At 43.1% G+C, this 25384-nt stretch overlaps 1 protein-coding gene across 6 annotated transcripts in view; it reads right to left on the bottom strand.

Moving 5' to 3' along the window:
- Window positions 1-25067, bottom strand: part of PRUNE2 (prune homolog 2 with BCH domain) — a 295098-nt gene extending 270031 nt beyond the window's left edge. For 2 of the 6 annotated variants that reach the window (XM_086415569.1, XM_086415568.1), the window contains exon 1: window positions 24765-25066. In XM_086415569.1, the coding sequence (XP_086271695.1) occupies window positions 24765-24800 (36 nt within the window). In that variant the 5' untranslated portion in view covers window positions 24801-25066. Of the gene's footprint in view, window positions 1-23672; window positions 23729-24764 lie in introns of those variants that run through there. The other 4 variants (XM_086415571.1, XM_086415570.1, XM_086415566.1 and 1 more) reach the window with 3 other exon arrangements.
- Between the last annotated feature and the right edge of the window lie 317 nt (window positions 25068-25384).

Consider the following 25384-nt stretch of genomic DNA (forward strand, 5'->3'; position numbering starts at 1 on the left):
TTGCTGACATGGTAAATATTGATAAATGTAACATACATAAACAGAAGCTTTTGCCATCTTCAATCATTTTTAAGAGTGTAAAGGGTCCTTAGACTAGGAACTCTGAGAAACATTATACTAATAAAAGAGCAAAACTACCATGCATGGGCACATATATGAGTAAATACATACACGTATTATATATTTGAGGGTTTTTTTTGGCTCTTCTGGGTCTTTGTTGCCGCACGGGCTTTTCTCTAGATGCGGCAAGTGGAGGCTCCTCTCTAGTTGTGGCGTGTGAGCTTCTCACTGCAATGGTTTCGGTTGTTTTGGAGCACAGGCTCTATAGAGCTTTCAGGCTTCAGTAGTTGTGGCACACGGGCTCTGTAGCTCTGTAGTTCCAGCTCCCTGGCTCTACAGCACAGGCTCAATAGTTGTGCTGCACAGGCTCATCTGCCCTGTGGCATATGGGATCTTCCCAGATCAGCGATTGAACCCATGTCTCCTGCATCAGCAGGTGGATTCTTTACCACTGAGCCACCAGGGAAGCCCTACATTTGGGACTTTTTTGATTGAAGTTCAAATAACACATTAACTATTTTTAGGTGAGCAATTCAATGGCATTCAGTACATTCAGAATGTTGGGCAACCATCACACTACCTAGTTCCAAAACATTTTCATCATCCCAAAAAGAAACCCAGCACACGTTAAACAGATCCTTCTCTTTGTCCACTTGTATCCCCAGCCCCTGGCAACCACCAATCTGCAGTCTGTATATAGGGATTTACCTATCTTAGACACTTTATATAGATTGAATCAATAATATGTGGCCTTTTGTGACAGGCTTCTTTTACTTCACATAATGTTTTCAAGGTTCATCCTCACTGTAATATGGATTGCGGGTGCTTCACTCCTTATATATTTACTTTTAATTAACTATTCATCTTCACATATTCTTTTAAGGGTATATTTATTATCTCTGATTTCCCAGGCTCCAGAATGCACCAAACAATCGGATCACATTTCAGTTTCATTTGCCTCTTGGATACTATCTGTAATGAAGAGAATGATGCTAGGAGGCCCTTGGCACCTGACTCCCCTTTTCTTGGGCATGTATCTTACTCCAGGGAAATGCATGATCTTCTGTACTATTTATACTACAAAGTCTGTTGCAAACTGATTGCAAAAATGGTCCCTCTTTTTATCCACACACCTACAAAATTGCAGCTTCTTCCATCAAGAAGAGAGGTGGGTCTATCTCTCCCACACCCTTGAATCTGGACTGGCCTTGTGACTTGCTTTAGCCAGAAAATGAAAGAGCTCATAGGGTGGGCAAGAAAGTTAAAAGAGACAGCGTGTGCAATGTACTTAGCACAGGGCCAGGCACATAAGTCATCGTTAAGTGGTAACAATGATCATTCAGAGTACATATAGTATAAACAGCATATAACAGGCATGCTGCTCTCTGTTCCAGGAATTTTGGTTTTCATATGTTTCCCTCGTGTCTTTTCTCCTCTCCCAACTCATCTTCTGGCTGGGTCCAGATGCTATCAGTTGATAGATGGCATAACCAGATAAAGAGCTTGCACAAAATACATACGGGTTACAGTTTCCAAGAAAGTAATCAATCCAGCCAACCTTGGGTTCACTACAACTCCAGGTTCACCCTGAAGGTAAAGACATTTACAACATAATCTAGTTGGGGCTAGTTTAATCAAAAATATTCTCGTTGGGTAATTTTGAACCTACCTTGAAGAAACAGGAAAACAGAAACAATTTATTGAGTGTCACTGTCGAAGTGCTTCACATGCACAGTCTCATTTAATCTTCACAGCAACCCTCTGAACCCCCTGGGACAGACTGTAAATTGTCCCCATTTTACAGATGAGAAAACTGAGGTTTGAAGATATGAATAATTTGCCCAATTTTGTGGAAAGTGGTATAAGAAAGTTAAATAAGAACTGATTCTTGTTCCTCAATCTTTTAATAATAGAATCCCTTTAACCTTCTCTTTCGTTTGTAGACTCCATGTTTCGAGAGTTTTTATTTATCATGTAATAGTATTAGTTTTGAAATGCTAAAATGAATCCTTGACTTAGGAGATCTCAAAGTACTAAAGCTCCTGGTTTGGAACTGTTGAACTAGTCCTAGCTCCTCATTTGCAATTGAAGAAGCAGAAACTCAGAAAGAATCAAGGATTTGCCAAGGCCACACTGCTCCCATGTAAAAGGAAAATCACTACAATTCAGGTCTTCTCATTCCCTGTAACCATTTTATTTTCCATACAAAATTCTGCCTCTAGAACATGCCCTAGCTACAGGGACACTTTGGAACGAAGCCACCAGCAGGAGACAGAATTAAGGCAACAACCATAGAAGAGGTTTACCATGTATTTAAAATCTTCACAGCAGCTGCTCTGTATGTGCCACACCTTTTGGCTAAGTGATTATTTACTCCAAGAGAAGGTTCTGACACCACATAAAGGGGAAAAAAATTAAGAACTATTTAAAGACAGATGACATTCAAAGTAGTTTTAAAAATACAGGTAAAAATGATTCACGTGTTACTGGGATTAAGGATTTCCATAAGGGGATAGAATGCTGTAGCGGGAAGAATGCTGACTTGTACCACCATTCTTTTAACTTGGAGCTTGTTTTATGAGACGGCATACTATCTTCCAGCCTGGTGTGATAAAGGGGGCAACAGAGAAAGAAAGCTTCACGTGATAAATGGAACAGAAGCAGGACTTTATTTCAGTTCTGAGCGGAAGCTCTTAGAACCATTGCTGAACCTACCAGCAATCTTACTTTTCTTCTGCCCCAAGAGCAGCCAATCCCAAGCCACCGTTGCTCCTTTAGCCTACATCCCAGAATGAAGATGGGCTTGGAGTCACCGCTGACCCTCAGCAACTTGTAACCCAAGTGTGAAATATGCCTTATCTGCTGAAAGTCACTGACACTGAGGATTTTTGCCACCAGAACACAACCTGGTGAAAGCTGACAGATGCAAAGCAGTATCTAAAATGACTCCTAAAAATTCTAAGGTGGCTGCTGATCATCCCACAGAACCTGACATCCTGAAAGCCTTTCTGGGCTTCCCACAGGGTCAAGAGAAGCAGAATTGTGCTTAAGGGAAAAGGAATTGGAACGGGCAAAGTAGGCTGTACGAAACTGTGAACAAAGAACACATCGGAGAAGCAGAGAGACAAAGCAACAGCCAACAACAAAAGGGCATAAATAATAAAGGAACTCCATCCATAGCAAAGCAGCACATACAAGCGTGCACCACTAACACCAGGGAGGAGGGAGACACAGAAAGTAGCAGAGCATCCAGATGCCAAAGGGCTGCCTGAAAGACAGATAAGGACTAGAAAAGAGAGGGACCAAACAGTGGTGAGAGGAACCGTGAAGTTTTAAGAGAAAAAAAAGTTGGACCCCAACATTGTGTTTGCTCCATCAAGTCCCCTGCTCTAAGGGAAAGCGCAGTAAGGCAGCCCGTCCTCTGGGAAACATTTCCATTTCATCTGGGGGCGGGCACCTCCAGCTTCTGTTGTTGTTCAGTTCCTCAGTCGTGTCCAGCTTTCTGTGACCCCATGGACTGCAGCATGCCAGGCTTCCCTGTCCTTCACCATCTCCCTGAGTTTGCTCAAACTCAAGTCCATTGGTATTGCCATCCAACCATCTAATCCTCTATCACCCACTTCTCCTCCTGCCCTCAATCTTTCCCAGCAATTGGTTCTTTTCCAATGAGCTGGCTCTTCACATCAGGTAGCCAAAGTATTGGAGCTTCAGTTTCAGCATCCATCCTTCCAATGAATATTCAGGATTGACACACACTTTAAAGGGGCCATGAATGGTGCCTTCTGCCTCCAGTGAATCAACGCCCTGGGACCTCACTGCTGAAATTATGGTGGGGAGGAGGGTGGGCTGCTGGCAGCATCAGCATCACCTGAGCTTGTGACAAGAGCAGAATCCCAGGTCCCACCCCAAACTGCAGTGACTCAGAATCTGCACTGTACTACAATTCCAGGATGACTTTCCAACACAGGAAAACTTAGTAAGTGCTGCCATAATGACCACTCTTCCCAAAGTAAGTGTATTATGCCCCTGATGTATGTTAAACTGGAAACATAGGTTAAGACTCTCAGGTATGCATACTAGAAATTTAGCTCCAATGTTCATTAGTTATGCGCCCTTAAACAAGTCACTTGACTTTCCCTGAGCTTCAGTTTCCCCCTCTATAGACTGAGCACCATGATACCTTTCTTAAAGGACTGATGTGAAGGCCAAATGAAATAACATATGTAAGCTGCAGAGTAAATACTGATAGATGTCAGTTCTATTACTTGCTGGCCATAAGGAGGTTTTTCTGAGGGGTGAGTGGTGAGGGTAAGAAGCAGGCGAAAGATGTTTTGAGGAAATGAGGGCAAAGAGAAGGCCAGGCAAGGGAGACTGTTAATGGGAAGATACTAGCTTAACTTGAATACTCTTATCTGGTCCTCCTTGTTCTCTGCCCTCTATCTTCAGAAAAACAGTAGTGTATTCAGAAAGAAGCTGGATGCTAGAAGTCATGGCACACAAGGATTTACTTCAAGCACCTCCTCCCCCACAGGCATGCTAATTATTTAGCAGATGTGCATAATTTAACAACTACACAGCCAAGTCTCTCAGAGTCAGTGATTTCCACTCGCATCCCAACGCTTACAGGAAAATATCAACCCAAGTATATTTCCCTAGCATATATTAAAGCTTCCCAACACAATATCTATAAATAAAGTACTGTACCATATATGACTCATCCTGTTAGAGAATAGATTCCTCCTTTTTAAAAAGTCATATTAGGTTTTTAGTAAAACTGGTGTCCTATAAACCTGAAAATTTCATTAATTACAGAATTTCAAGCCCAGACTAACTTTGAGCTCTATCTCCCTAAATTTTCTTTCAGTTCAGTTTGGGTGTTTCATTTTTTTCACCACTATCAATGAATCAAACTCTTAAGAAAGATACAGGCAACCCAGGCCCTCTATTCAAGGGCTAATGTGCCCTATGCATCTTAATCTTTGTGCATATTAAATTTAGCAACCATGTGGCCTCTGTAATGCAATGGAGATAAGAAATGTTAGTCTGGAGATCTATGTGTTTCTTAGTGCAAGTCTTTTGAAAGTGAAGAATTCAGCTTAAACTACATTAAATTGCACGAAACTAAAATTACTCTATTGGAGAAGGCAATGGCAACCCACTCCAGTACTCTTGCCTGGAAAATCCCATGGACAGAGGAGCCTGGTAGGCTGCAGTCCATGGGGTCACTAGGAGTCGGACACGACTCAGCAACTTCCCTTTCACTTTTCACTTTCATGCATTGGAGAAGGAACTGGCAACCCACTCCAGTGTTCTTGCCTGGAGAATCCCAAGGATAGGGGAGCCTGGTGGGCTGCCGTCTCTGGGGTCACACAGAGTTGGACACGACTGAAGCGACTGAGCAGCCGCAGCAGCAAAATTACTCTATTGCATCAATATGGGGTGCGCTTAAGTTTTTGGCCTGTTAACGAATATGACCCAAATGGAGAAATAGTGTAAGGTGGATGGAGAGAGAGAATTTGACAAAATGACACTTCCTTCATAAGAAGGAAAGAGCTCCTGTTACAGTCAATTAAATTCCCTTCCCCTCATTACAAAGATCTCTCAGCCAAAATTGACATAAGCGATATCCAGGCACCTGGCGCCCCACCTCGGTATGAAGGATGCTGTCCACAGGCCCTCCAGAGACCTGCCTCTCAGGTCCCTCTCTTCTGTCACAGGTGACACCTGGTCTCCAGAGCCTGGGGGGCTCAGCACACTTCCACCAATGACATACCCACGAATCTCATATCTGCAAACTGTTCATCAGAGGCCATCTCACAATACTGCAAAGCTCAGCTGGCTTGCTTTGCATGAAAGTGAAAAGTAAAAGGGAAGTCGCTCAGTCATGTCCGACTCTTCGCGACCCCATGGACTGCAGCCTACCAGGCTCCTCCGTCCATGGGATTTTCCAGGCAAGAGTACTGGAGTGGGGTGCCATTGCCATTGCCTTGCTTCCTGCAACATGACTTCAGTCCGAATGTGTTTCATCATTGGATATTCCCCTCTTAGACATGGGCTCTACGTTTTTACTCAGTCATTTTCTCTTATGGAGATGGAACCAAGCAAGCAAACTCCAACTGAAACCTTTAGACTACCTTTTGAAAGTGTAGACCAGTTTTTGTACCTACTGATAAGATTGGAAGCAAAGGCATGGAACTCAGAAGACACTCTCTACTCAGCTCTGCCACTTAACTGGCTGCATGTCCTTGGGCAAAGCTGGATTTCACCTCTGGCCTTTTTCTTCTCCTCTGTGATGTAGATATAATAACATGTCCTACCAAAGGTTTATCAAATAAGATCACATAGGTGGAGGCAGTTATGAAGTGTAATACTATGGCTTGAATTACCATACCAAGTATAACAGCAACTAGCTTGACTGCTCCATAAGGCTCAGGCTTGTTTTATTTTGTTTTTAATAATTCAGCTGCTGCTGCTGGTGCTACTAAGTCGCTTCAGTCATGTCCGACTCTGTGCGACCCCATAGACGGCAGCCCACCAGGCTCCCCCGTCCCTGGGATTCTCCAGGCAAGAACACTGGACTGGGTTGCCAGTTCCTTCTCCAATGCATGAAAGTGAAAAGTAAAAGGGAAGTCGCTCAGTCGTGTCCGACTCTTCGCGACCCCATGGACTGCAGCCTACCAGGCTCCTCCGTCCATGGGATTTTCCAGGCAAGAGTACTGGAGTGGGGTGCCATTGCCTTCTAATAATTCAGAGAGGAAGTCAAAAGAAAAAGAGAAAGTGGCAGATTCTGCTTCTTAGTCCCAGGCAACATGTGTAACTGACGCGGCATAGATTGTATTATGATTGTCTTAATTTAACAGCATGGCAGCTTCAGAGTATTTGATCAGACTCATGTTTTTTAAATTAGTGTAGTACTGCACAGTCTCTCAAATTTGTCAAGAGCACAGACCTAGGTGTCAAGAGACCTGAAAATTTTATTTGACTCTTTCACAATGTTCTGTGGAACAATTTAACCTTTCTGAGTCTAAGTCTTAAAATTTGGTGGGTTTCACTCAGAAATCAATTTGGAAAGATTTAGCAAGAAACTTGAGACTGTTTATATCTTTTGCTCCAATAATTACATATTTGAAAAACTGTTTTAAGGACTTAATCCTAAACAGCACAACATGTTTAGGTACAAAGATATTTGTTATAGTATAATTAACAGCAGAAAGAAGACAATCAAAATGTTCAACCACAGTATATTTTTTATAAAAATATATGCTATCATTTAAAATGTTGACTCAGAATGCTATGTTATTACATAGGGAAATATTTAATAAGCTATGTTAAGTAAAATAAAAATCAGGGTACCCAATGTATGAATGTTGTTTAGTTGCTAAGTCATAACCGACTCTTTTATGACCCCGTGGACAGAACGTAATGTCCACATGAGTTTGAGCAAGCTCTGGGAGTTGGTGGTAGACAGGGAGGCCTGGCGTGCTACAGTCCATGGGGTCACAGAGAGTCAGACATGACTGAGCGACTGAACTGAACTGACTGTGGTTTAATCTAATATTCATTTTCAATTTTTACTGTGATCATCGGGAGAACTTTTTTTTCTTTTTAGATTGTAGGCAAATTGAAAACATGGTCTTAGGAAATGTATACAGGTCATATATATAGTCTTGGTCACTCAGCTGGTATCCGACTCTTGGCGACCCCATAGACTGTAGCCCACCAGGCTCCTCTGTCCATGGAATTTCCCAGGCAAGAATACTGGAGTGGGTTGCCGTTTCCTTCTCCAGGGGATCTTTCCAACCCAGGGGTCCAACCTGTGTCTTCTGCATTGGCAGGGGCCAGGGGCGGGGGTTGGGGGGGTACGGTTCTTTACCTTCTTTACCGCTGAGCCACTAGGGAAGCCCAAAATGTATTAATATCCTATTTTAATCCACACAGGAAAGAATAAGAAAACTCCTTGCCATAATATTGCCAATAGCCATGCTCCAATGAAAATGAGTCATTTTTAAGCTTTTTCCCATTGTTTACAGTTCATTTTCAGCTTTCCTCTATTTCCCAAATTTGCTTTAATGTTTATAATTTTATAAATAAACAAAGCATAAAACATAATATTAGGAGGTTAAAATAGACAGTCTAAAGTCACCTATTGCAGTGTTAAGGATCTAGCCTTGTATCACAGTCTCAAATGTAAAGGTCTGTGATTAAAATAACCCATAGTGTCAAAGCAAGAAATCACTAATAAAAGTTTACAGCTACAGAATGCTGTTTAAACACACAGAATCTCAATGCCTGTTCCCACAGCACTCCCAGAAGTGACGGGCCAGGGTGTGTCCAGTGTAACACAGCAATCAGGGTGGATGCATATAAATCTTTCTGAGAGCAAAAGTCCAATGAAGAGGCCAGTAGTCAGAAGCATGACTCCATGTTTATGAGATACATCAGAGCAGTCTATGTAAATGCCAGTCTATGAAACCCTGTGTGTGTGTGAACTGATTTTTACAGCGATGTCATGCTTGGTCAGCAGGCTATTTTGACATGGAATAATCCCACAGATGTGAAAAATACATTTCCCCATCATTAGGCTCAGAGTGATATAACAGTATGGAGAGCTAATGAACTTTTCAAAATGTTTTAAAAGCCAGTTCTGGAATGGCATTTTGGTCTGCATCCACCACAGTGAGTTTATGTCTGGATTTTTTGGAGACTGGAAAAAAGAGTGATGGAGCTTCAGGCCAAGGTCCAAGGGTAGGCAGCCAAGTGACAAGCTCATGACGAGTTGCACACCAATGAGGTGGCTTTGCTTTCTGCACGGCTTTATGTCAGATTCACAAAAATTCAGCTATAGGATAAAATTCTCCCTCTGGTTTATCTTTTTCTATGACCTGTTCCCTGGTGGCTCAGACAGAAAAGAACTACCTGCCAAGCAGGAGACTCAAGTTTGATTCCTGGGTTAGGAAGATCCCCTGGAGAAGGAAATGGCAACCCACTCCAGTATTCTTACCTGGGAAATTCCATGGACAGAGGAGCCTGGTGGGCTACAGTCTATGGGGTCGCCAAGAGTCGGATACCAGCTGAGTGACCAAAACTATATATATGACCTGTATACATTTCCTAAGACCATGTTTTCAATTTGCCTACAATCTAAAAAGAAAAAAAAGTTCTCCCGATGATCACAGTAAAAATCGAAAATGAATATTATATTAAACCACAGTCAGTTCAGTTCAGTCGCTCGGTCATGTCTGACTCTCTGTGACCCCATGGACTGTAGCACGCCAGGCCTCCCTGTCTACCACCAACTCCCAGAGCTTGCTCAAACTCATGTTCATCAAATCAGTGATACCATCCAACCATCTCATCCTCTGTTGTTCCCTTCTCCTCCTCCCTTCAATCTTTTCCAGCATCAGGGTCTTTTCCAATCAGTCAGTTCTTCACATCAGGTGGCCAAAGTATTGGAGCTTCAGCTTCAGCATCAGTCCTTCCAATGAATATTCAGGACTGATTTCCTTTAGGATTGACTGGTTTGATCTTAAAGCACAAGGATTGGTCAAAATTCTGTTCACCTTTCTTTGAAAAAATCCAGGCCTCCCCAAGTCAATGGCTTTGGGAGTCCATTTATATGGTAGCTGCCGAAGGATGAGAGAATTGTACCTGATATTTCATTTGGGAGATGCTGCATGCAAACCAAACCAGGTTGCTAAGGGCAGAGAAGAGATGAAAGTGTTAACAAAGCAGAGGATGGAGGCCAGAGAGCGACCTGCCCTCAGCCTCCCTGGAGAGGGACTTGGGGACACTACTGTCCCAGAGAAGCAACTGAGCACGTGTCCTCTCAGACATACCAGTGGCAGGGGCAGCTAATCTCCCCACCTGTCACACACTTCTGTCCTCTCAGGGAAAGGTGCTGGTCTGGCCAGAAACATGGGCCACTTGCTAGAGAAAATGTGTATGAAGAGTGTGAGACAAGCAAAACACTCCTCCATCAGGCTGAGCTTCTTCCCTGGGCCCTTTCTTCTTTTCCATTGTGGAAAGCAAGAAGCAAACATGTACATCTCTCTTTTGCCCCTTCAATTAGTAGATAATTTAATGTATTTATTTACGGCTGTGCTGGGTCTTGCTATGCAGGCTCTTCTCTAGTTGCACTGAGTGGGGGCTACTCTCTCTTTGGGGTGCGAAGGCTTCTCATTGTGGTGGTTTCCCACCACAACCCGTGTTGCAGAGCACGGGCCCTAGGGCACTGGGGCTTTGGTAGTTGTGGCACATGGGTTCAGTAGTTGCAGCTCCTGGGCTCTAGAGCACTGGCTCAATAGTCATGACGAATGACCTTAGTTGCTGCACAGCACGTGGGATCTGCCTGGATCAAGAATCAAACCTATGTCTCCTACATTGGCAGGCAGATTCTTTACCACTGAGCCACCAGGGAAGCTCCAACAGATCATTTTTTCACAGTAAAAAAAGACCTAATTGAACTGTTGGGCTTCTTTAAAAATAAGCCACTTATTCTTCTTTATTTTTTTAATTTTTATTGAAGTATAGTTGATTTATAATGTGTTATTTTCAGGTGTACAGCAAAGTGACTCAGTCACATGTAAATTTGTTTTCAAATTATTTTCCCATTATTATAAAATATTGCATATAGTTCCCTGTCCTATACAGTAAACCAAAAAAGCCACTTTAATTCTTAAAGTCCTGTTGTTTCCAACTGAAAGAAAGAAATGGGTCCTACAATGGGGAAATCTTTCATTAAAACTTTCCAAATAATAGAAAATCCATCCGCAGGAAGCCCCTCCCTCTCCAGTTGTTCTTAGGGATCTTATTTTACAGGCCCAAGGTCATTGCTGCAACTTCTTTATGGAGCCCAGAACCAGAGTAAAGTTCTTGATTCAGAATGGGAGTGTAGAGTGGGGCTTCTCACATCTCATATGTGCCATGGGCCTATTTATGCTTTCCCACATCAGGCTCACATTTATAGCACCATCATCACTCTCCATCCTGACTCATGATCACTTGCTATAAACCATGACATTTCACATATCTGGCTTTACTTAAGAACGAGCTCAGCCATGCAAGGGACTTTTCCAGACAACTGAAGCTTACCCTCCATGTAACAACTGCTGTTCTATTTTTTTTTTTAACATTAATTATCTGAGTTGGATTTTTTTTATGAAATTGCTTACATACCCCCACCTTCTCTTAAACAGGACACCAAGCTTAAATAATTTTTCTTCCTTGACTATTCAGGGTCATTACTGTGAACTTTCTGCCATTGATGTTATGGCCGCCAGAGTCTGTGCAGGTGTTCAGGACTGCTTACCCTACATCAGATGGAATGCCACCTGCTGAGCATCTGGGCCCACTTCTTGGAAGTCTGTTTGCCTGTTTTGTTTGTGCAGTTCCCTATTGTACGTTACCAGCAATGGCAACCTCTGGCTCCCACTCCTCCCACACCCCACTCAGAGAAACAAATCCTGTCAAAGCCCAGCTTAAATAATGAGGATGACATAAAATCGGTGCCAGCATTTGTGAGTCTGCTGCATTCCCATCATTCTCATGACTTTCAGATATCATCATACCAATCAGCTCAGAAAGACAATTTAGGGGATTTTCCTGTGAGAAAAGAACTAATTCTCAAGGTAGGTTTTTAATACTCAATGGCAGTTGTCTGAAGGAAGGCTGCCTTTGTGTAATTTTCAGTTTTCTGGAAACTTTGAACTCCAGACACATGAATGAGCTCTTACTCTTGCAGATAACTCATCCTGAGCTTTTGGAAAGATTTTCTTCTATGTTTCACCACTTTTCAAACTTTCCTCCCCTCGAATGCTGTTTTTCTTTGCTTTTCTCCTACTTCCTTTCCAATTCCATCCCCACCCTTCTTCTTTCCTTTCTCCCTCTTTTCCTTCACTCCCATGTGTGGGTCCCTAGTACATCCAGTAGTCTTCTGCACCATTGCTAAGCTGGCAGTCTGGAGAGCAGACGTGAAGCAAATAGCAGAAATCTTAACTCCTAACCTCAGCTCTTCTTGCCAGCTGTGACACCCAGGCTGTGCTCACTCTATCTATACTTACTCACTCAGCCAAATCCAACTTATCTGTCTCCAGCAAGAGAGTGACAATAATGAAGGGAAAAAAGGTACAAATGACCTTATTTACAAATCAGAAATAAATCCATAGATATGGAAAACAAACTTATGGTGACCAAAAGTGAAAGGAGGGGAAAAACAAATAAGGAGTTTGGGATTAACATATACACACCACATAACTTATATGCAGAGTACATCATGAGAAACGCTGGACTGGAAGAAACACAAACTGGAATCAAGATTGCCAGGAGAAATATCAATAACCTCACATATGCAGATGACACCACCCTTATGGCAGAAAGTGAAGAGGAACTCAAAAGCCTCTTGATGAAAGTGAAAGTGGAGAGTGAAAAAATTGGCTTAAAGCTCAACATTCAGAAAACGAAGATCATGGCATCCGATCCCACCACTTCATGGGAAATAGATGGGGAAACAGTGGAAACAGTGTCAGACTTTATTTTTCTGGGCTCCAAAATCACTACAGATGGTGACTGCAGCCATGAAATTAAAAGACGCTTACTCCTTGGAAGGAAAGTTATGACCAACCTAGATAGCATATTCAAAAGCAGAGACATTACTTTGCCAACAAAGGCTCGTCTAGTCAAGGCTATGGTTTTTCCTGTGGTCATGTATGGATGTGAGAGTTGGACTGTGAAGAAGGCTGAGCGCCGAAGAACTGATGCTTTTGAACTGTGGTGTTGGAGAAGACTCTTGAGAGTTCCTTGGACTGCAAGGAGATCCAACCAGTCCATTCTGAAAGAGATCGGCCCTGGGATTTCTTTGGAAGGAATGATGCTAAAGCTGAAACTCCAGTACTTTGGCCACCTCATGCGAAGAGTTGACTCACTGGAAAAGACTCTGATGCTGGGAGGGATTGAGGGTGGGAGGAGAAGGGGACGACAGCGGATGAGATGGCTGGATGGCATCACTGACTCGATGGACGTGAGTCTGAGTGAACTCCGGGAATTGGTGATGGACAGGGAGGCCTGGCCTGCTGCGATTCATGGGGTCACAGAGAGTCAGACACGACTGAGCAACTGATCTGATCTGATCTGATATATAAAATAGATAACCAGCGAGGACCTACTGTATAGCATAGAGAACTATACTCAATAATTGATAACCAATAACAGAAAAGAATCTGAAAAAGAATATATATACACATATCTATGAAATGGAATCGCTATGCTATACACCTGAAACAAACACAACACTAAGTTGTGAATGTGTGTGAATCAACTATACGCCAATTAAAAAGATAATGTGTATGAATATGTTTAATAATGATATGGAAATTATGGTTAATAGTGAGTTTAAAAGAATTCTTTTGACTATATTCAGAACCTGGGATTTGAACTGGAGCTCACATTTAATTGTACATTATTCATAAATGAAATGGTAATGATAAAATTACAGAGGAAAAAGGTTTGGCTCAAAATGCATTTTTGAGAACTTCACTATATTGTTGTTATTGTTGCTCGTCACTCAGTCGTATCCGACTCTTTGTGGCCCCATGGACTGCAGCACGCCAGGCTTCCCTGTCCTTCACTATTTCCTGAAGTTTGCTCAGACTCATGGCCATTGAGTCGGTGATGCCATTCAACCATCTCATGCTCTGTCACCCCCTTCTCCTGTCCTCACTCTTTCTCGGCATCAGGTCTTTTCCAACTAGTCAGCTCTTCCCATTGGGTGGCCAAAGTATTGGAGCTTCAGCATCGGCATCAGTCCTTCCAATGAATATTCAGGGTTGATTTCTGATTTGATTTTGAGGATTGACTGACTTGATCTCCTTGCTGTCCAAGGGACTCTCAAGAGTCTTCTCTAGCAGCACAGTTTGAAAGCATCAATTCTTTGGCACTCAGCCTTCTTTATGGCCCAACTCTCACATCCATACATGACTGCTGGAAAAGCCATAGCTTTGACTATATGGACCTTTGTCAGCAAAGTGATGTCTCTGCTTTTTAATACTCTGTCTAGGTTTGTCATAGCTTTTCTTCCAAGGAGCAAGTGTCCTTTAATATTATATATAATACTACTAAATCTAAATAAGTTTCTAAATTGAAATAATGTTTGCACATATTTTCATGTATCAGTTCTTAACATAAGAAATCTAAAAAGCAGAAGGAAGCTTACTGTAGGACATTAAAAACTCAGTTGTTTGTTCAAAAAAAATGAGGAATCTGGAAAACCAAAAATTGTACTCACAACTTTGATAGCAACTAAGGGGCAAATTCTAACTTTTTAAAAAATCCATTCTCATTATCAAAAATTCACTAAATACCCACAATATTTCCAGTCACTCTAAAAGCTAGTCACAGGCCCTATCTTCCAAGTAGTTTATTGGTCTTTTATTTTTCTTTCACTTGGGCATACAGTGAAACAGTCTCCCAATTTATTCAACTAAATCATAGATAGTCCCACACCATAACTTTCTCATAGTAGGTTCTCAATAATATTGATTGATTAGTCAATTATCCAAGGATATTTTAATATAAAATAATCAAAAACAGAGAAATGAACCTCTCTTGGGTCAAAGTTAACTCACTACCCAACACTCCCATAAACCTGCCAAGTTGTTTGCATTTTATTTAAAGAAAATGAAATGTTTCAGGATATTGGTGGGAAGACACAGATGTGGGAGTGGGTCCTGGAATGGTAGTCAGATGACCTGGGAGCAAACACTGGCTCTGTTCTCTACTGACTTGAAAACTTGGGCAAACTTCTTGCCCACCTGAACCTCAGTTTCCTCAACTGCAAAAGGAAATAATAGCTACCTCACAAGGCTGTTTTGAGTATTAAGCAGAAAAATATATTTCTTAGGGATAAGACAGATAGTCAACAAATTTCAGTCAAATTAAAATCATCCCTGTTTCTATAAAATGTAAATAGGGCTTCCTGGCTCTCCTATTCACCGTGATCATTTTCGTGTTTTTATTGCTGTGGGTGAAAGAGATATTCTTGTCTTAGTACATACACACCTGCAACAGTCTTAATGTCATTTGACTGATGAGGCCAGTCTGGAAGGCCTTCAACTTTCCTATCAAGGACTGAAAAATCTTCCCTGCTAGTCTCATGACATTAGTGCTGGCCCAGAAGCAGCAGAACAAGCTGGGCCAGCTTGGTGAAATGGCTGGGACTGGGGGTCTAATTTTTCCCCTTTGGACCACACAGTGGAAGATCTAAGGCTCCAGTAGTTCCACTCTGTCTACTGATGCCCAGTGTGGTTTTGCAGAGTGCCCATACCCTTCCTTGCCTCTCTCCAATCCATCCATGCTTTAATCCACCAATTCTTACAGATTCCAAGCAATTAGCATAAAAACTAGGCTCATTATTTTACAGTAACATTTTGTACAAAGTGTGTACCACATAAAATCACTGTATGGCACTCCTCGACCTTAACATTTCTCATCTCCTTCTAGTAAACCAACCCGAATTCCCATATACTATGGCCAGCCCTTCTCCAGATTCAGGTCTCTAAAAGTCTGCATCTGCTTATCCATTTATTCATTTTTTGGCCACTATAGTGTCTTATGAGTTCTGCAAGGCTTTTATCTTATGGTTCCATTCATTCTAAAAACACTTTCACCTTTTTGTGCTTAGCACAGTCATGGCTCAGGGCTTCCCTGGTGGCTCAGTGGTAAAGAATCTGCCTGCCAATGCAAGAGACACAGGAGACAAGGATTTGATCCTTGGGTCGGGAAGATCCCCTGAAGTAAGAAATGACAACCCACTCCAATATTCTTGCCTGGAAAATTCCATGGACAGAAGAGCCTCATGGGCTACAGTCCATGAGGTCTCAAAGACTGGGACACATGCAGTCATGACTCGTGGCCCCAAGAAGCCCCTGAAGGCTGGAGCAGCTCCAAAGCATCCAATGCTGAGTAAACTGACCAGGGCATTTGCTCCTCATCCATCAACTGGTCCCCACGAGCTGAGAGGGTACCTTCCCCTCATCTTTTACTAAGGAACAGATTAAGTATTTGCTGACAGGAAATGAAGTAAAGAAGATCTGCATGCAATGGCTCATTAAGACTGATGGCAAGGTCCAAATTGATACAGCCCACCTGCTGGCTTTAAGGATGTCACCAGCATTGGCAAGAAAGGGGAAAACTTCTGTCTGATTTGCAACACAAGGGTGGCTTTGTTGTTCACTGAATTATACCTGAGGAGCCAAGTACAATTTGTGCAAAGTAAGAAAGATCTTTGTAGCACCAAAAATCCCTCATCTGGTGACCCATGATGCTTGTATCATCCACTATCCTGATTCCCTTCCAAAATGAATGACTCCACTGAGATTGATTTCAAATCTGGCAAGATGACTGATTTCAACAAGTTTGATACTGGTAACCTGTATATGGTGACCAGAGTCACTACCGTGGGAAGAACTGAACAATCTTCTGCTGAGATCACCAACAGAAAGAAACAACCTAGTCCTCTTGGTGTGGTTCATGTGAAAGACGCCAACAGCAGCATCATTGCCTCCCCATTCTCCAACATTTTTGTTATTGCAAAGGCAACAAACCATGGATTTCTTTTCTGAGAAAAAAGTATCTGTCTAACCATTGCTGAACACAGAGACAAGAGATTGGCAGCTAAAGAGAGCAGTGCGTCAAATGATCTCTAGGAAATATGATTGGAAAGGTCTTTGGGCTTAACTGGGCTTCCAAGGTGGTGGTATTGGTAAAGAATCCATCTGCCAATACAGGAGATGTAAGAGACATGGATTCAGTCCCTGGGTCAGGAAGATCCCCTAGAGGAGGGCATGTCAACCCACTCCAGTATTCTTGCCTGGAGAATCCCATGGACAGAGGAGCCTGGTGGGCTATAGTCCACAGGGTGGCAAAGAGTTGGACACAACTGAAGCAACTTAGCCCTCACGTAGGGCTTAATTAAAGATAATGAGGAATGATTAATTGCCCAAAAAAAGCTTCTCACAAACAAACAAAGGCCATTTACTGAGCTTCAGGCACTGCACCAGGTTCTGGAGTACAGGTCTCTGGAACAAATCCATACAGAGACCTTGGTCCCTACTCTCATTAATCAAACACACATGCCCAATAGAGATATAATAACAAGCTACGATAAATGATCTAAAAACATCACCCAAAACCTTGACTTAGACTCATGAACTGGGAGGTTGGGTGGAAAGGGGTCATTCAGCAAAGTTTTCCCTTCATCTTCGCCTGATCTGAAGAAGAGGTAGGGGTTATTTAAACCAGGAGAAGGAGCCAGCAGAAGCTGGGCAGCAGATGAGTCAGATCCTAGGGTCAGGGTAAGAGAGTTGTCTATTCTCCTAAGAGCAATGGAAAGTGATAAGAAGGATTTAAGGGAGTGATGTGACAGAAATAAAAGACACTTTCACATTGGCTGGCAGCAATGGGAAGGAGAGTGGTCTGCAGGGGATCAATTGGCTAGCTGGCCATTGGAATCATCTGGATGTCTGAGATTCGGTGGGTGGGGAAGGGATAGAGGAAAAGGAAGTTCCCAGTTGGAGAAACCAGATGAATACTAATGACATTCACTGAGACAAGGAACTGCAGGAAAGGACACCTTGGGGGCAAAGGAACAAAAGTAGCCATTGTTTCAAGCTCTGTGCCGAGGGCTGTAGGTACATTATTTTGGCTTTCTGATAAGGCTGCAAAGCTGGTATCATTATCTCATTTTTCAGATTAAAAACCCAAGGCTGTAATATCAGCTTAATTTTTCTGACCTAACCTTTGTGGATCTAATTTTTCAGGGCGATCTAGTGCCCAATTAGCCTCCCAAGAGCTCTTAAGAAGAAAGATGATTTTTCCTTAGAAACCAAAGCCCAAAGCCACAGAGCTCAGATAGAAATGGATTTGGAATGTTGCCAGAGACTTTGAGTAGGTTACTCTGGGACCCGTGGCAGGGTGGCCATGTGTGATTGTGCATAATTACAATGTGCACAAATGTAATATTGTAATAATACAATTACAATCATAATGCAATGTGTGATTGCATACTGCACAAACCCAGAGAACACCAGTCATATCAAAGTTCCTGTGAATTCTGCCTCCTGAATACATCAGCCCTGCCCCTCCCCAGTTTCTTTTCAAAGAAAGACTCCAAGCTCCATCACTCTAGGGTTCAAAAAGAATCAGTGACCAAGGCAACACCATGCACTTGACCTCTCTGGTCCCAGAGCTTCTTTCCTCTTTTGCAGCCTTCACTCAGACCCAGGTGTTTACCCCTCACCCTTTTCTCTGCTCATCTAGGACCCTAAGGAGAAGTAGATGTAAAGGAAGAGTGACCCATCCATCATTAGACCACTATTGCTTACAAGAGCTCCCCAGGGGGATATACCAAATCTAAAACATTGCTAATATCTGCCCAAATTAATGCTACAGAGAAACAAACAAGTTATACAAAAGCTGTCGCTTTTTTAGCTAGTTATAAAATATTCCCCAAATTTCTGATTAAAAAGTGTCCTTGCTCACCTGATTGCATCTTCTCAGACCCGAGGTGCTGTCCGAACAGCAGTCACCAATTCTTTATCTTTGAGAAGACCAATCTACTCTGAGATTTACCCGGAAAAAGTCTCATTCTCTGGCCCTGGGGCCAGAACAAACCACAGCTCTCCAATTTGAAAGTTCAGGCAGTGAGAAATGGAGCTGACTCTAGGACTAAGGCAATCAAGGGCTCTTTTCTCATCAGCCCCTAAGGCGGTGACACCACATTCGCAAAAGTGTTTTGGATTCCTGAGTTTCAGGCTTGGGAATGCTCTGACAGGAGGCACAGTCTCAAGTGCGCCAGCCCAGGCTTATGATGGGGAGGGAGCTGATCCTGCAGTCTGTGATCAGAATGAGCTCAGCTTTCCAAATGAAACTGCTCTACCAGCATCTCCATCCTTCTTAGTCCTTACCACCATGGCCCTTTAAAAGGCATGGAACATTCATTTTAAAGATGCTTTTTATTGATACATATGACCTTGTTTCTATAAAGGAAGTCAGGAAGGATATATTTCTCAATTTCCAATCAAGATGATTCCTCTGCAGACACACTGCAGTGTTTTTCTTTTTTTGAAACCTCATCTCCTCTATCAACTCTGATGTGGTTGGTCCTTTGGAGTTCTGAATGTGCTTCCTTGTCCCTATGCCACACAGCAGAGTGTCAGTTGACATTTAGGGTCACCCAGGATTTTTCTACTACAGAAGTCCACATATGGACCAGTTTCCACTGCAGAAATGAGCCTTTCACCTGCAGCCGGCACTGCTCGAGGGCAGATGCATTCCCCAGACTCTGGCGGTGACAGTGACCCTCTCCCCACAGCATTTCTGGGATACTGATGTGCCCTGTATCCTTCTGCTTGCAGCTGACACTTCCCCCAATGCTGGCTCATGACCCAGCTCTAGGGCACGAGGGCTGCAGCTACCCCCAGCCCTGAGCACCCCTTGACTTGTATCAGCTGGTGTGGTCTGGCAGTGGGAGAGGCTCAGCGGCCAGGCTGCCCCGGGTAGAGACCCTGGCTTCCTGCCAGTCAGAATTCCAGGGGTCTCATTCCTCATTTAGCTCCTCTTTTTCTCCAAAGTTCATGGGAACTTGGACCATTAACTGACATCATAAGGCTGTCTTGGCCTGAACACTTTTTTGAGCTAACCACTATGACATTGGAGGACATTTGCCAAATCACAGGCTAGGGCTCAAAGCCCTCATTCCCTCCCCATCTTCAATTTCTCTTACCACAGAAAGAGTCTAAGAATGACTAAGATATCACTACAGAAATGGTATAACTGAAAATGGAAAGTGCAGCTAAAATGTAAAGATAGATCTGGAACTATGGAATTTGATCTCTGTCCCTATTTCAGCTCAGAATGGGCAGGTGGAAAAGTCAAGAGGGCACTGGCAGGAGAAAAAGAAAATGTGTTTTTGCTCTTATTTCTAGTTTGAGCAGTGAGTATCCAGATCAGAAACATAGCTGGAGGATCAAATAATGACTTTTTCAAAATAAGGGTTACCTAAGGCGATGGCACCCCACTCCAGTACTCTTGCCTGGAAAATCCCATGGACGGAGGAGCCTGGTAGGCTGCAGTCCATGGGGTCGCGAAGAGTCGGACACGACTGAGCGACTTCACTTTCACTTTTCACTTTCATGTATTAGAGAAGGAAATGGCAACCCACTCCAGTGTTCTTGCCTGGAGAATCCCAGGGACGGGGGAGCCTGGTGGGCTGCCGTCTATGGGGTCGCATAGAGTTGGACATGACTGAAGCGACTTAGCAGCAGCATGATGGACAGGGAGGCCTGGCGTGCTGCGATTCATGGGGTCGCAAAGAGTCGGACACGACTGAGTGACTGAACTGAACTGATGTGTGGTTATCCCTCAGAAATGACTTGTTCAGGCTGATCTGCGATGGCCGAAACTTAGAAAGGAATAAACCACAGCGACTGAAGGATCACTTTGAAAAATAATTCTCTGCAAAACAATCATCTTTTGCTTTGCAAAACAATTCTCAATAGACTGGGAAAAAATTCTAAATGGTCAGTAAAAACAGGAAGATATATTCATCCTCCTGTATAATAAAATAAATACTGGTTTTAAAAAAGAAAAAGAAACATAGCTGAGTTCTCCTAAAGGGAAGGGAACCCAGGTAACAAGCATCATCCTTTGATTTCCATCCCTACTGCCTTGGGGGGTCTTGCTCTCCTGGTGCTAATTCTAGTGTCTTGATTGTTTTAAAAATAACTGAATCAGTTCCCTAGTTGTCAAGAAGGCACCACTTCTAGAGACTGTGCTTGGAAGGAGTGACTATTTCCCTTGCTGTCCTCCGCCTTCAGCTAAGGTGTTTTACAGAGAAACTGCAGGTACCCAAGCCAGTTCTTACCAGGCAGGAGGCAGGCCCCCTTGAGAAGCATTTGAGCTTCAGAAGAGAGTGATCTCTCTTAGGCCATACTTGAGGTTTACTTTTGTCATTTCTCATAAATACCACATATTCTCACGAATGAAGGGGAAGTATCAGAAGGGTAAATTTAAGGAAAAGTCGGATGGGATTAAGTAACTGAATCTGCCTCAGTTTGAGGACTAGCAGAACTGAGGTGAAAAAAGAATTAGGAGACCACTCTCCCAATTTCAATAGAAATAAGCTTCAAGCTACCTGATTAAAAATGAAAAACCTTCCTTCTACTTCAAAGATTTCTGCTCCACCCAAGGGCCTGGCCTAGAACAGCAGAGCTTCTCTCCTCACAATGACAGATGAATAATAAATGCTCCTAGTCAGAAGAAAGGGCATACAAACAATTTCTCCAAAGTTTTGGTTATTGGAGATTTTATCTACGGCTAACAGTAATTCCATTTTACAATTTAAAATTTCTTTGGTCTTTGAAACTAGCTAGCTCCAGTGATGAAGAGGTTATGTTAATGCAACACAACAAGACCCTACAGGGCCTGCCTGGAGCAGACTCCTCCCCTCCCGCGTTCTCCATCTGCCTCTGCAGGAAAAACTTTAACCTCCTCGGCCTTCCTTGAGCTCCAAAGAATAAATTTGATCAGGGAAGTGAAAAAAATGCAGAAAGAAAGAAAAACAAGACAAAATCATAAGAATTTAGCCATTAAAAAAAGTCAAGGACTTCTTAAGAGTTATAGATAATATTCTGAGCTATATCCTTTGAGCTCTTTTTCAGACACTGAAACCCCCATCAGGTAGAAGTTAACTATATGCTGCCCACAAGCACATAGGTCCCAGAGTGGTTGGAACCAGAGAAGGTCTGAAACTGGTGAGGTCCCAATTACCTCATCACCAACCAATCAGAAGAATGCTCATGAGTTGATCGTGTACCCTACAATGCCCCTGTCCCTCACCATGACTTTTAAAACCTTTCCCTAAAAGTTATTGGGGAGTTCAGGCCTTTTGAGTACTAAATACTGGACTCCTTGTTTGGAACCTGAAATAAACATTGCATTTGTTTTTTTTTTTTTTTAATTATTATTATTATTATTATTTTTTACTTTACAATATTGTATTGGTTTTGCCATACATCAACATGGATCTGCCACTGGTGTACACGTGTTCCCCATCCTGAACCCCCCTCCCACCTCCTTCCCCATACCATCCCTCTGGGTCATCCCAGTGCACCAGCCCCAAGCTTCCTGTATCCTGCATCGAACCTGGACTGGTGATTCACTTCTTATATGATATTATACATGTTTATTCCCTTTCAAAGTCTTAATGTTACCAAACCAAACTTGGGTTGGCTTCCCTGTACTCAGTAAAGCCAATCTACTGACACTGGGTTATGGTACAAGAAAATGCAGTTCTATTTCCAGGGAAGCCAACCCAAGTTTGGTTTGGTAACATTAAGACTTTAAAAGGGAATTGGTTATTTCAAATCATTAAAAGATATATATCATATGTACAGAATATCAAAGAAAGAAGTCAAATAGGTAGGAAATAATCCCTGCCCATTAGACATTTTTTTAGGTTTCATAGAGAGAAATCTATATCAACTTCTGATGGAAAATGGCTTAAAGATAACACCAAATTCAATCTAGTTCTGGTCTAATAAAGTCTAGGTGAGAACCAGCATGATAATTTTCTTCTTCCTAAAGTGTTTCCCAAAGAATTAACCTAATTTTTTAAAACCCTACAATTCTGTTGTGAATAAACCTCTCACAAATGAATGCCATAATTACTGACTTAATTTTTTTCTCCTAAACAAAGAGTGAATATATATATACATATATATCTCCTCTAAAGTAAAAGGTTTACCTACTACTATAGTTGAATGTTGTATATTAAGTAAAACTTTGATTTATCTAGAAAATATAATTTGTGGGGGGAAATGTGACACTAAAAGTGACCAAACCACCTTTACTGTGGCGAAAGATGAAAGATTACTTGTGATCGCTAACAAAAAACCTATTACAAGAAAAAAGATAAAATTAGCAGTAATTAGTCTTCCAGCTAAAGCAGGAAACTGGGAATAGTATTACAAACAATCACTTCTTTTTCCTGTCATCTTTTTTTTAATGATGAAGAGCAACTGTTCCTCTAATGAAAGGACTCAGTAAATAAACTTAAGCATGACTTTAACCTAATTAATCTGAAACAGGGAATTTTTCACCTCAGCAATTGCTCTTCGGAAATGAGACAAACCGCTTGCTCACATCAGACCCCACAATCTAAATGTTTATTATTAAAATAAATGTTACAGGAGTGGAACACAGGTGCAGTTTACAACTGCGTGATGATTGAGCAACATTTTTTTATCCATGGAAAAAATGAGTAAGTTGCCAAAATTGATCTTTTTTGATCATTTCTCACTTAATGTTAGAAAAAGAACAAAGAGCATAGTTATACTATCAGAAATGCAAAAAAAGAAAAAAAGAAATGCAAGTATTTCAGTTTTTTCCTTCATGTGCTCAAGTAAACCCACAAGAGGGTCAGCAGTAAACACAGAAACAATCACAAACCTCCTCTATTCTGAAATCCCCACAGATTATCAGTCTCTGGGAGGCTTAAGGTAGAAAACAAAGTATTTATATTAGCATTAGTCAACTTTAAAGGTCTCTTAAAGGATACTTACAGTTAAATCTCTGTAAGAATCACACATTCATCTTCACTCCCTTTGTTGTGCAAGGGTAAATGAGTTACAGAAAAAAAAAAAAACCCTGCAAATACCGTGCCTTGTGATTAAGACGTCATCTTAATGCAGACTTTGTATTTTGGCTTTTATGAAGGTTTAAAGGTTAAAGGCAACATAAATTATGCAATTCCTCCTATGCCAGGCCTATAAAAGGTGCTTTCAGTGTTCATTAGAGATATTGCTTCCAAATGGGCAAAAGCTTTTTTGTTAAGTGCCAAAAGAGAAACATTTCCATTAGGCTCATTACTGCAATGCTGGAGAGCCAAAACAATTTGGAATCAAGAAACTGCTAGACTCTGTTGTTCCAGAATGTATAGCAACTGTCAGTATACACAGTGAGAAACTACCCTTCACTGTTTGGACAGCAGTACAGTAAAACAGAGTCAGCCAACACGCTGGTCTGCTTCCAGGAGACAGATAATCTGGAAAACCCCAAAGCAACAGCAACAGTTGAGGTTTTCCCCTTCTGCTTCTGCCACAAGAGACAGATAGGGCCCAGAGAGACTCGATCCAGGAAGGAGCAAGCCCCATGTAAGGGATGCTCGGGTAAACTGCTATTCTCACACATTCCTCTAGGTCGGCATTACCACTTCCTCATTTAGGTTTTGTCATCCCCTTCAGCTAAAGTACAGCTTCCCTTTACACTTAAGCGTACTGCATCTGCAGAAGTCTGGGCTCTTTTATCGCAAGGACCACCACATCCATTTATCCTCTAGCCTTCTGGGGCAAACTGTTGATTTGACTGGATCTGCGTCTCTCCAACTACAAGCCAAAGAGATCAGAGCTGGACACACAGCGCCCAGCTTCGACCAGGTCACCACCACCCCACCCGGCGCTTTGCCTCTGGGGGCGGATTATGGAGACAGACTGCCTGGTGTAAGCCCCCAGAGTCGCAGAGATTCTTTCCAGAGGACAGCCCGCACTCCCTGACAACTAAGTGGCAAAGTTGTTTCTTCCTCCTCTGCTGTAATGCCCACCCATCAACACGCGCGCGCGCGAACCAACGCACACAGCTTTGCGCCCTCAACTTACCAATTTAGACTTGGCGCGCTGCAAAAATTCTTCCATGTCGTTGAGAAAGGTATGGACCGGAGATACCCGGAGGGCGCAGAGGACTATCTGCTCCCGGGCGAGAGGAGCCGGGTCCCCGGAAAGTGGCCGCCTGGGACGCAGCGACCAGCTGCTCCCTCCTACCGCTCGGAGGCGGCTGAGGTTGTGGCTGAGCTCTCGGCTGTCGCCTCCCAGGGCTCCCCACCCCACCCCGAGCCCCGCCGCCCGCTCGGAGCGTCCGACTCTCCCCTAATAAGGAAAGTGGGTGTGACGCCCGGGAGCCCCAGGGCGCTCCTGGCACGCTGGCTGGCACGCGCCTGTGGGGCCGGAGCTCCGGGGCTGGGGCGCGGGGGCGGGAGTGTTGGCGGATGGCGAGGGGCTCCTCCGCCAATCGCAGGGCCCCGCTGCGGCCTCCTGACGTGGCGCGCCGAAAGATGCTGCAACCATGGACAGCGCCCAGAAGTGCGAGCCAAGTGCAAGGGGCTGCTGCAGAGGGAGGTTCTGCCGCAGGCACCGCCGCTGTCAGCCAGGGGAGGTGGAAAGAGGGAAGAGAGGCCCCCAGAGAGCTCCCCTCCTCGGCCAGCGCCTTCCTGGCTGGCTGG

Source organism: Bos grunniens, chromosome 8, assembly GCF_055505025.1.
Source record: "Bos grunniens cultivar Pamir isolate PY7600 chromosome 8, Bosgru_T2T1.0, whole genome shotgun sequence".
NCBI lineage: Eukaryota > Metazoa > Chordata > Mammalia > Artiodactyla > Bovidae > Bos > Bos grunniens.